This window comes from Conger conger, chromosome 7, assembly GCF_963514075.1.
Source record: "Conger conger chromosome 7, fConCon1.1, whole genome shotgun sequence".
Taxonomy (NCBI): domain Eukaryota; kingdom Metazoa; phylum Chordata; class Actinopteri; order Anguilliformes; family Congridae; genus Conger; species Conger conger.
The window spans coordinates 36,166,341-36,178,895 of record NC_083766.1 but is presented as its reverse complement, the minus strand read 5'-3'; the positions used below and the strand labels follow the sequence as shown (position 1 = coordinate 36,178,895).

General features: G+C 48.5%; 1 protein-coding gene across 3 annotated transcripts in view; it reads right to left on the bottom strand.

Annotated features, from left to right (window-relative positions):
- Positions 1-12,555, bottom strand: part of arhgap32b (Rho GTPase activating protein 32b) — a 123,483-nt gene that overhangs the window by 30,302 nt on the left and 80,626 nt on the right. For all 3 annotated transcript variants that reach the window (XM_061248467.1, XM_061248466.1, XM_061248468.1), the window contains 5 exons: positions 11,436-11,573; positions 7,002-7,094; positions 6,213-6,335; positions 5,796-5,873; positions 1,547-1,628 (listed from right to left, as the gene is read on the bottom strand). In XM_061248467.1, the coding sequence (XP_061104451.1) occupies positions 1,547-1,628; positions 5,796-5,873; positions 6,213-6,335; positions 7,002-7,094; positions 11,436-11,573 (514 nt within the window). The remainder of the gene's footprint in view (positions 1-1,546; positions 1,629-5,795; positions 5,874-6,212; positions 6,336-7,001; positions 7,095-11,435; positions 11,574-12,555) is intronic.

Genomic DNA, 12,555 nt, shown 5'->3' with positions numbered 1-12,555 from the left:
ACACAGCGAGACAACAACAACATTAAACATGCGGGCGGGGACAGGGGCGTGTGCCGGCCAGGGGGGGCGCGAGGGGAGACGTGCAAACCAAAGACTCTCTTTCCCGCTCTTTAATCCCCCTTTCTTTTCAGGAATGCTGGCAAGCTCCAGCACCCCCAGAGGTCACACCTGGAAGATGAAGGTCTTGAGACAGCCGCAGCACGTTTGGTTATTTACTCGTGATTTTGGGTTTCGTTCCTTTAGACATCAAGTAGAACGTCTGCTACCTGGCACGGGCAGGTTTTTAAAGCTTTTTTTATTAAAGAGCTAAACAGCACAATGTACAATTTCCTCCTCTAGGCTCTAGCCAGTAAAGTCCTCTTCATGGGTACCTTAGACATGTCTTGTGGGTTCCTCGCTGTGGCAAAATTAACAAAGCAGTCAAATCCTCCAGCATTTCCTTATTAGGCGCAGATCACACCACTGGTTGCAGTACGACTCATGGTGATTCACCCACTCAAGGTCAAAGACTGCCTGATAAATGTCTTGGGTCTAATTTGCAGAGAACTTTACGATGTTTTGAGATGTCTCAAGCCCAAATACGATGTAAGCCGGCTTTTGGAAAGTTCTACCGCCATCCAAGCAGAGGCATAAAAGAAGAATGCTTGCTTTAAGATTCTGTTTATAAGCCCCGTTTCAGTTACCTGTCAGTTTGTTTATGTTTGGCACTTTTCTTCAGGCCCTGGCAGTGTATTTTATTTGGTTTTTCTAAACTTTTCCCCAGAGTGAACTGTAATGTTATTTTGACTGCATTTTTTTTGTTTATCAAGTAGGGGACTCCTTGCAATTTAAAAACAATCTCACTGTGCACACAGTAGTTCCAGTCTCTAAGGAAAACTGAAGGATCGTGAGGTAGCGGTAATTCCAATGTGTGGTTGCTTTTCACGTAGGAGCATTATGGGTAAATTATGAAGCAGGTAAACAGCTGTGGAGAATAAGCAAATTCACATTTTCCAAGGAGCGTGGAACTAATTTTGACTGAAAAGGTCGGTCTTTAAGGGGAAACCAAACCCCTGCCAACTGGGAACTGGCCCTTCCACGTACAGCTGGTGAAAGTGCTCTTATACTGTAACATGGTCATGCAGGCAGGATTTGTGTGGTTCTCCTGCTACACAGATTATAGCCTCCAGTGGAGTCTGCTCTTATCCATTAAACCCCCATAGAAACGGCTACAGTTAGTGACACCCAACACTGCTGCTTCCCTCTGCCCTCTACTTTTTTTTTTTTTAATACAGTATGATTTGAAGGTCAGCTGGAATGTTTGCCTCAAACCCACTAAGACCAGTCACGCCATCATATGGCATAGTAGTGTCTACTTTTGAATTCTTTACTCACACAGGTCAACCTATCACCTGGTCTGAAACACACAAATACATTTTAACGCTCCTTGCATCTCTTATGTCTTACAGCATGCGTCTAATCTCAGGAGTAAATATCCCGCTGAACTATGACACAGTCATAGCTCCTACACTTGGCATCATGTGACATTTTGGGAGGAGCACAGTACCTGGTTTTGGCACAGAATTGGTGACGGACTGAGGAAGCTTGTCATTGATGAGCTCCACACACTCACTGGGAAAGAAGCCAACCTGCAGAAAGAGGGAGAGAAAAAGAGGGATAGTCAGGGTGACATTCGCCATTTCACCATTTAACAACAGTAGTAAAAACAAAGGACTCGTATAATTATGAATGAAGTCATATTTTCCATAGTTTTTTGGTGATCTTGTCAGAGCCATCGTAAGAGCAGCAGGTGTTTATGGGGCTTCTCCAGACTGCATGGCTTTCTGTAACCGAGAGCTTCGCCGGATGCCTGCTTTGTGCCGAACGGGCTCCGGCAGCTGCTTGGCCCTGGTTAAATCTGTGCCATGCGCCACCCAGGGCACCGCGGGATCGCCACATAGCCCCGCTCCGGCCCCGCTCATGAGCGCCCGCGCCAGGACCCCGCAACGGCACGAGCCCCACCGACACCCGCGGTCAGACCCGTCAGTCTGACATCGCCCGTCTGCATGCCACTGGCACTTGTGCCATGAAAAAGAATACGCATAAGAAAAGGAACTTTTGATGGTTTCTGGATCCCTTTCGAAATAAAAGAACACAAAGTAAAAACAAAACAGAGTACATAAAGTACTGATTTTTTAAAAAGATGGTAACCTGGAACCGGTTTGTTTGGGCATTAGTCTTGAAGTTGAGGAGAAAGCATATATACTGCCACGCTGAAATGTGATTTAATGCTGAAATTCAACAGATTATTTTATTACAAAATGTATTTTAATAAACAAGAAATAAAAGCAAGTGCTGCACTGATCCTTTCAATATCCTTCCAGGTAAATGCCAACCATGAAGCTGCAAACATTTGCCCAAATCTCATCCAATCTCATTCGTTTCTGAGCGATTACCCTGCTTTGGTGATTCAGTGAGCTGAGACACTTTACTGAAGATGAAATTCATGGAACTACTTTAATTCACAAATATAGTACTTTAATTGTCAAAAGTAAAACAAAAAATAAGTTAAGTGTGATGCAGAGGAGGCTGTCGCCTGTCTCTTAGAGACCCTGTAATTGACTTTGTTGAATAACGGTGAGCACACGTTGGCCGCCCGTGTGAAAGGCTCAGTGAGCCGACCTCGGGAGTGGAGACGCTGGAGTGATTAAGAGACTCGAGTCCGGCACTCGGCCCTGCCAGCTCTAAACTACATTAGCAGCCCCAGAAAGTACATTACTTTACAAAATTAACTTTCCATTTCGAAAAAAGCAGGCCAGCCAGGAGCACAGGGCTTGGGCTCCTTCTGAAACAATCAGAGGGAACGGCGCGTAACTCTGGGAACGACACGTAACTCTGGGACTTGGCCAGGCCAATTACGGACCAAGAAGCAGAGAGAGGCAAGCGCATTTCTTCCTCATGCGGCACGAAAAGGCAGGCACCTGTCACTGGAATCAACGAGAAACGAGGGAGAAACTGAACAGCTTTGCCAGTCAGGCATAAGGGTAAATCCATCCAGACACAGTTCCACCCAATTCTGCCACAGCTCGGTTGGTTACAGCTGCTATGTCGGTAACGTACGTACGGTCAGTGTGAGCTAAGGTATGATATCAGAGTGACTCACGGCAGGAAGAGGGGGGACAAGGGTTCACTTGATCAGTGACATCAGCAGTAGTCTTGCGTGGGATTCGCCCCACCCCAGACAAAATTCCATAGTGACGTAACACCCACCCACCAACCCCTGGATAAACCAGACAACACTGATGAGGACGAAACAAGGCAGTACATTGCAGGTTCTCCACGCAACAGGATACTGCGCTAAAAGGACTCTTGCTCTCGCTCAGACACCATTAGTCTTCCACGTGTCATAAATCTCGTAGATAAAATGTTGTAATCGCAAGGTTTCAAGGTTCAGTGCTCTTAGCAAAGAGGCACAATAAAAAAATAAAAAAATACAGGTCTAACCGAAAGAGAGAGAGAGAGAGAAGTACAGACGCTCACTCACCCTTTCGGTCATTCTATTTTTAATTCAGGCCACAACTGACAATGATATCGCGCTACCCAGACAAGACCCCCGCTGCCCTCAAGGTCTGCAGTCCCGGCAACAGCTGGTCCAACCAGATTCAAGCTCCTGTAGCTTCAGGGTGACAGAGCTCAACCCGGCTCCGCCTTTGCCAGAATCAGTGCTGCGCAGCACTATTAGAGAATTACATTCAGAGTCTTATATGAACTGGACGGGCTCAACGCACCAACTCTTTACCTACTGCCGAACCCCTCTATGTGATATAGATATCAGGGGCTACACGCACAGCATCACATGCATAGAAGGTCTCACTTAGCGTAACTGCTTTGGTTCCTGAGTTACTGTTCAATATTTGCTCCCCACTACCCGGTTCAAAACACCAGGTTCAACCCTCTAATGTGTATTCTACGACATCACAAATTTCTTCAACTGAAATCACATCCCTTCTGAGAATACTTTAAACATGACTTCCAAAATACATGCCTAATTTTGAATGTGAGAGATTAGCCCTCTTTGGTAAATGGTTGGCATTTATATGGTGCCTTTATCCAAAGCGCTGTACAATTGATGCTTCTCATTCACCCATTCATACACACACTCACACACCAACGGCGATTGGCTGCCATGCAAGGCGCCGACCAGCTTGTCAGGAGCATTTGGGGGTTAGGTGTCTTGCTCAGGGACACTTCGACACAGCCCGGGCAGGGGATCGAACCGGCAACCCTCCGACTGCCAGACGACTGCTGTTACTGCCTGAGCCATGTCTTTCATTGCTAATAATGCTTCTTAGTGTCAAAGTGCTCTCTGATTCGTTCAGGTGAATTCTCTCAGATGATTGCCACCCAGCCGCCCGCAGAGCGCGGGGCGATTATGTCAATGAAAATCAAGCTGCTGTAATATACACTCACTGAGCACTTTATTAGGTAGATCTGCCTTGTTAATAGCAAAAGGTACCTAATATAAGTAGGCTGTTGAAAAGCTGGGGTCACTATGGTAACAATAAACTTGTCGAAAAGAGGAAGACAGAAGATAATATTGAAGAACAAAGCAAGGTTAAAAAAGGAACAGCGTTTCAAAGAGAAGTAGAAGCTTGATGATATTAACAGGTAGTGCCGCGAATGGCTGGTGATCCAACCCTGTAGAGCAAGTCATGTTCTGTGCTGGCTGCTGTATATATGCCCACAGAAATCTAAACAGCAGTGAGCGTCTGTTGAATCTTTTCCACCGGACACTATGGGTGATGGCAAAAAGTTAGTTAGTTATGTGACTGGAGCGTTAATTGCTGGTGGTCTGTGCACAACGTGTACACAGAACACCAGGTCCATTTCACGGTTTGTTAATATTGGAATATGAAAAACAGTAACACAGATATACGGGAACGAGGAACTAAGAGGCATACCTGTGCTTCTTCCACATTTCAAATATCCACCTTTCCTACCAGAATGCTCACCATTCACCAGCTGACGGGATGCTGAACAAAGGAATCTCAGACGCTCACTAAGAGCTAGAGCCAAGCTGAAGACCAGAGACCTTGTCCACAACAGCGTTCTCTGGATGTTCCGAAACAGTCGAGTAACTGACCAGTTAAACACGAGGTAAAGCAACAAATAAACGTGGTGCAAATCGACCCGGAAATAGTCATGGGTCCAGACTGTCCAACACAGAATGGAAAAACTGCAGCTCAGCACAGTGCCATGACCTCAAAATGACCTCAGTGCTGTTTAGAACGATGGACTTAAATATTTTCGGTCCAAAAAAAAAAAGAAAACTCAAACAACGACCGTTTCACTGACTGTCCCAGTGTAATTGCATTCCCCGCAAATCCCCTCTGTCCGGTTCCAGCTTTCAGTTCCTCCCCCAGTGCTCCTGGCTGTCTCGGTCAAAGGACGATCAGCGGTCGTGTCTTCCGACGGAAGTGGCTAACGCGAGCCAAACATTCAGGAATCTACACGGGTCGGCTGGAACTGCCGCGGAACAAAGGCACTTCTCACGCATCAGGCCTGATGTCTGAGTGAATGAACAGCACACCAGGCTTATGGGTGGTCACATTCAGGACTCAGCTCAGGACTGCACTGGGTACAGTCTGATTGGAGAGAGGTGGGGTACAGGTGTGAAAAGCCAGTTGGGGCTCACCTGAAAACCAGGCTTATGGGTGGTCACATTCAGGACTCAGCTCAGGACTGCACTGGGTACAGTCTGATTGGAGGTGGAGAGAGATATGGGGTACAGGTGTGAAAAGCCTGATTGGACTCACCTGGAAACCGTGCTTGCCTCGCCACCAAGTGGTGTCCTCTTTGGGGGGCATGTCGATCACTGACACGATGTCCCCGACCTAAGACCGGAGCAGAGAAGGGAAAAGGGTCAGCCCGTCTCCAAAGCAGAAAATGTTGCCCGTTACATTACATTTACATAATTGGCATTTGGCAGACACTCTTATCCAGATCGACGTACAGTTGATTAGATTAAGCAGGAGACAATCCTCCCCTGGAGCAATGCAGGGTTGAGGGCCTTGCTCAAGTGCCCAACGGCTGTGTGGATCTTATTGTGGCTACACCTCAGATCGAACCACCTTCGATCTTGTGGATCCCAGTCACGTACCTTAACCACTATGCTACAGGCTGCCCCTACACAGTGTTACGCAGTGCAGTAACAGTGACTTCCCCCCACAGACCTCGAAGGACAGCTCGTCCGCTGCCTGGGCGATGTAGCGCTTGATCACATGGGCGGCGGCGATGGCCGGAACATTGATCGAGGATTCCTCGTGTACCAGCAAGTGGTTCCCCTTGTTATCAATCTTAGGATGAGAGAGAGAGAGAGAGAGAGAGAGAGAGAGGGGGGGGAGAGAGAGAGGGAGAGAAAAAAAAAAAAGAGTGAAATTCTGATTATGGAAATGAATCTCCAACGGGCCTGTGATACCTCCTTCCTTACTAAACAGTCATGTCTAATTAGCCATCAGGGCACAGTCCTGTGTGCCTCCAGCTCTCACCCGTCAGCTTCAGGAGCAAAGCTAACAGGCTCATGAGCACTGAGCTGCATCCTCACACCTTTACTACAGCTCTCCCCTGCACTCCAACTCTCTCATCTGTACTTTGTGACCACTCCCACTTTAACCCTCAATCCCTTAGTTTTTGTGAGATCAGTCAGGTGGAGGGGTCAGGCTGCCCCTTCCACTGGAGAAAAGAACTACCCCGTCTCCAGAAAGAGAAAGAGAATGAGCACGAAGAGTATGACATTGAGGGAGAAAAAGCAATGAGTGCAGAAGGTAGAAGAAAAGAAAGAGGGAGGGGAGAGTAGAGTAGAAAGAGTACTTGGAGGACAGCGGTGGGAGGAGGATAGATGGTCGGAGAAAGAAGGGGGGAAGAAAATGAAAGGAAAGTGGATAACCAACTAGACGGAGAGATTGAGAGGAGGTGGAGAGATTGAAAGAAGGAAAAGAGGGGCAGGAAAGAGAGAGCAATACCTCCATCCATGTGAGGGCAGGCCCACAGTTTATTTTGTTGTCAGCGATGGCTGACAAGCGGGAGAGGTAAGCCATCAGCATCTGGGAAACTGTCTGAAAAGACAGAGAGAGAGGAAGACAGACAATCAAACTTGTCCTTTTCCTCAGGAGAGAAAAGTCATGTCAGTGATTGACGGTACATATAACTCCACCCTCCCCCATCACACCTCCAGTCTAACACCAAGAAGGTACTTGCCCAATATTTTAGACAAATGATTCACAAGACAAAATCTTCTACTCTCATAACCTTCCATCACAAATCTACAATCCACAGCAGAATCTTAAAGTGAGGCGGAAAAACAGTCTCGCTAACAATAAAGTGACTTCTCACTCAAGGGCCTGTCGCCTGCCCCATCAAACCAGCAGGATAAGGATGGGAGCGACCAGAGAAATGATCCTTCAGCAAAAGCGATGTGAGCTCCCCGTCCCCTGGCACACAATCCCATCAACACAATTTACACAGCAAACAAAGTGGCTCAGGGGCCCGCATTCTGGGATGAGCACTGGACAGTGTGTGAAAACACACAAGCATGCGGGCTCCTTGCCAGCACCAGAAGTCATCACGGCGAGGGCCTCTCCCTTCCGGCAATTTCCGCCTGGGCGGAACACTAGCGGACGGCTTGTTCGGGTGAGGTCCATGTGACATCACAGCGCCCCCACGGCTCCCGCCGCTCTCTGAAGAACGGCTCTAATAACGGGGAGCGTCGACGTGGGAGTCGCGCCGCAGTCTGCCCTGCGCGTCTGAGGGGATATCACCGCGGCGATATTTCATGCTTGTATCTGCCCGCGAGACGGCTTTATTGCGATGGCATACTAAACGGGCTCTACCCGTTTGTCAAAATGTCTCGGGAGCGAGGCTGTTGCTTGACGATTGTTCGTCCTACGGAGAAAAAACGGTCAGGCTTATTTAATTAATGAGCTTTGTTAGAAGAAGGCTGCATACTGGAATGCCAGGTTGGGCGGGTGCACGTGCAGAGGTCGAGCTATCGGCCATGGGAGATTCACCGGCTTAATAAAAAGGCACGCCTCTGCAATACAGAAGGAATCAGTGCAAGGGCACATACTTTCATAAATCCCCATTATTAAAATCCATCAATACAAATGTTTTGTACTGGCTGAATAACAAGGGCATTATTTTTCTAAAGAATGGGAACCAAAGGGTAAACAACTCAAAAGCCCAAAGCCCATTGTGGAAAATGTCCACCAACTCCCTGTAAGCAACAGTCCAGAGACATTCCTAGAGGGGCATACAGTACAAGTGATACACAATGATTTTTTCCCCCCCAAGCGGCAATGATGTTAGCATCACGCCAATTACTCTGTAGCTTCGGGTCAAGAAAATATCTAACGGCTTTCTGCTTCTGTCAGCTGTCTGATGTCTGTGGCAGTCCAGCGTGCGGAGGCAGGGCAGAGAGGGGGGGATCAATTCCGGCTACCCGCCCCAGCAGGCGTCCCTCACAGCAATTCGAGCCGACGGGCAGGCGGGTCCTGGAGGGGCTGTTTCCTTTTAAACTTCGCAAACAAACAACAGGGAGCGGGGGCTTCGGACGCAGGCCGGGGGATGCCTGCCGCTATTTATACGGTGTTTATGTCGCTATCGCCAGGGCGATCGCCCGCTCGCACAAACACGCAGAGCGCCGTAGAGCGCTGGGACAGGGTGGGGGGTGGGGGGGTTGTGAGAGAGAGGAGCACCCCCAAACCTGCCAGTGGAGCCTGGAATGACGAACAGCCCCATTACGGCTCCAGATGTCCCCCCTCGGAGTCATGGGCAAGGGGCGAGTCTGCGCATCAATATTTTCAAAGCAACGAATTTGGCAGATCAATCAAGCCCAAAGGAATGTGGTTGACGGCCCACAGATCCTGTTGCACACTTCTGAACAGGGACAGCAAAGAAAACTTTCGGCAGAAATAATAAAAAAGCAGGTGTATGTACGTGCCAAAAAAAGTCAAATAAAGACGACTGTCAGCGGCCGCAATAGACTGGAACAGGCAACACCTGCCGCATCTTCCCATTCCGGCAGTCACGGAGATCAGTGTTTTCTAGAAATGTCTCCATTTCTCATCACGTGGTGGGTAGAACTTCCGCAGCACACCGTGACTGATGTCCTGAACCGGGCTCATAGCTGCCTGACAGTTATGGGTCCCCAGTTGCAACGTCTGTTGCAACCTGACACATATAAAATGGTTTACATTCCTTCAGTAAATTCCTCACTATACAAAGGGATTTCCAAATACACTGCATGAAATATTAATCTACACTAAAAGCAGCCCCATGGATAAAGGTCTCTCGTGTGCACACAGTGTAAACATAATGTGTAATAAAAACTGAGGCCAGAACTAAACTGACCAACCTCATGCTTGCCAGCCCTGATAGTGACCCTGAGTAAAATGGCGGTCCTTAAAGCTCCGCTGGGCTGGATGGAGCAGACACACTGCCCTGAAAGAGTCTCGATATTCCCACTACGTGGGATCGAGCCCGCATGCCCTGAAAGAGTCTCAATATTCCCGCTATGTGGGATCGAGCCCGCATGCCCTGAAAGAGTCTCGTTATTCCCGCTGTGTGGGATCGGAATAGGCCCCGGCCGTGGCGCCAGCCTGCAGAATTAAATGCTCCGCTGGGGGCCAATCAGGGAACGCTGGTTTTGGTCGGGAGCCGGTCCAGATGGAAAGTGCCCCGGGGGCTCCTGGCCTGGGGCCACTCATCCTTTCCGGGAAGCGGGCAGCCACTCAGAGCAGCCGAGAGTGTTTGGGCCGCAAGGGTGACACCACCGCTCAATCCAGAGAAGCGTGCGCTGATGCCATTCTAACTTTTTGGCAAACGCCTGGGAAACACGCGTTGCATTTCAAAGCAGATGTAATTTACAAGAGCACACACACTTAGGGGAAAAGAGAAGGCCCCTATCTTCGCGAAATAGCTGTGCACCTGGCCGAGAAGCCCCAATGGCTTTAGTCCCGTAGCACTTTTCCAATTTGTCCGTGTAAAGCCGGACCAGCTCTCCTCCATTATGAACAAAGGGCTCCTAACTCACTACCAGAAGGCAACAGTAAAATGCGGCACAGCATGGCGCAGAGGTTAAGGATCGGGGTCATCTAACAGTCTCAGGCCATATTTCCAGGTACAGGTACCGGAGGGAGGCACGCATAGCCAGATAGCATATGTGCTATCCATTCAAAATTGACTCAGGTTAGGTGCATCTGAATAGTGCAAGGGCTGTGCCTGGGAGCTGAAACTCTATCCTTCTGACTACAAAAATGGCTCCTTCACCACCCCATCAACCTTATAACAAGAGTCATGCCTTGGATGTGCACACAGATTACTCACCGCTCCCTTCCACCAAAAAATACCTTGGCCAACAGGACAATGCATCCACAACAAACACTGTCTGAAAAGAAGATGGTGGCAGTCTGTACCTGTTTTACAGGTATAACGCTAAAAGGAAAAAAATCTGGTAAGGCAGTATATGATATTGTGGTTGGATGCGCTTCTCTCTCGGTGGTTGCGGTCAGTGCCGTGGATGTAACCCCATTACAGGCGGGAGAGGCGAGCCATGGTTCATTGCATTACATTACATTAATGGCATTTGGAAGATGCTCTTACCCAGAGCGACATACAGTTGATTAGACTAAGCAGGAGACAATCCTCCCCTGGAGCAATGCAGGGTTAAGGGCCTTGCTCAAGGGCCCAACGGCTGTGCGGATCTAATTGTGGCTACACCTCAGATCAAACCACCGACCTTGCGGGTCCCAGTCATGTACCTTAACCACTATGCTACAGGTAACCGCTAGCCCAAAGCGAACATTACCAGCCACTACGGCATCAAAGTGCACCCATATTTACTGAGAAAATGAGTCAGGGGTTAAGCGCACTTCACAGAAAACTGGAGATAAAACTCCAGCCCAGAGGGATGTTGATCGAATGCTTAAACACCTGAGGTACCGTTCGCGTGACTCAGTTTCTGCAAGCACCATCTCACGTCAACACCGCATTTAAACACTCTGCTCTGCAAACAAACCGGTGATCCAAGCCATATAAAGTAACCTCCCTGATGTCAGATACTTGCTGAGGCAGTGTAAAGGTTTTAGGTTTCTTAAAACAACACGCGGTGCATATATGACAGCAGAGGAGGACTGCATTGCATACAGTAAGTACTGAATATTTAAGGGCTCAGAATCAAAGGGAGGAATGTGGGTCATGGCAGCCTGTGCTTGCACTTCTCAGGCATGCGCACAAGTGGGGCACGGATGACGCAACCATAAAATAGCAGCACAAAATGCAAAGTATTCCAGATATTCATAGCAAGGTGCAGCTCCATTCATGCTGGAACAGGGATACAGACGAATGATGAACGTCCGTCTGTCAGGAGGGGGGATCTGATTTGGGGGCGGGACTCGTACCTCAGCTCGGTCCCTCAGGCTGTCGAATCGTGGCAGCTCGGGGAGCTGGGAGAAGCGTCGGTCGTAGATACACAGGTGGAGGTGCTTGTCAAGGACGCGGAAGTCTTCATAGCTGCGCCTCACAATCCAGCTACGGCCCTGGGGGAGGGAGGGAGGGAGGGAGAGAGACAGAGGGGGGAGAGGGAGAGAGAGAGCGGGAGAGAAAGAGAGAGGGAGAGATAGAGAGAGGGGGGGGAGGGGGAGAGGGAGAGAAGGAGAGGGAGGATGGTGAAAATGAATGGACACATCATTGACCAATAAGGTCAGTTTCACTATGACCGGTACAGACGACACAATCGCTAATGTGTGCTACTGCTCAGCGTAGCATGAAGGACACTGCAAAAAAATCCCTTAATTGAAATGTACTGCAACAACATTGAAAACATTCATCTCTTTGTTATCCACATTGCCATTTTCTTCCATTGGTTTCAATGCTACCGTTTATTCATTGTTACTGCTACCAGCAGCAGGTGCCAAGTTTACTTTTGTGCCAGGCCAGTGATTCTAGGGTGCCCCCCCCCCCCCTCCCTGAGGCTGCTAGCCAACCACAGCACTGGCAATGCATCTCTGACATTCCCATTAGCCAGGAGCAGGTCAGACATTTAAAACAACACATTACACAGTTCATCTGAATGGGTGACCTAAAAAGTAAGATGGATACAAGCATAAATTGCCAGCAAAAACAACCACGCGAGGCCAGCGATTAGTGGGTCTTTCTTTCATTTTCATCTGAAGCATTTTCATTTGAAACTCGAGTCAATACATCAGTGGAAGACTTCCTTCATTTAAATCCACTTTAAAAGCTCCTGCTACTTTCTGGTTTTTAACTGATTGTTGCGCCCCTTTTAGCTGCAGTTCGTTCACATTTTGATGCTTAATTTTCCTTGATAAAAGTGTGTTTGTACCATTGTAAATCCATTTAACAGACTTTAATGTTACGTCTTTATTATTATTGTTAAGAAGAAGCGGTGAGCCAAGTCATCTGCCTCTTAACGAACACCACACACAAAACACAAACGCGCACACGCACACACGCAACATTAGCTCAGGAGGTACAGTAAGAGCGGTTGACTGGCAGTTG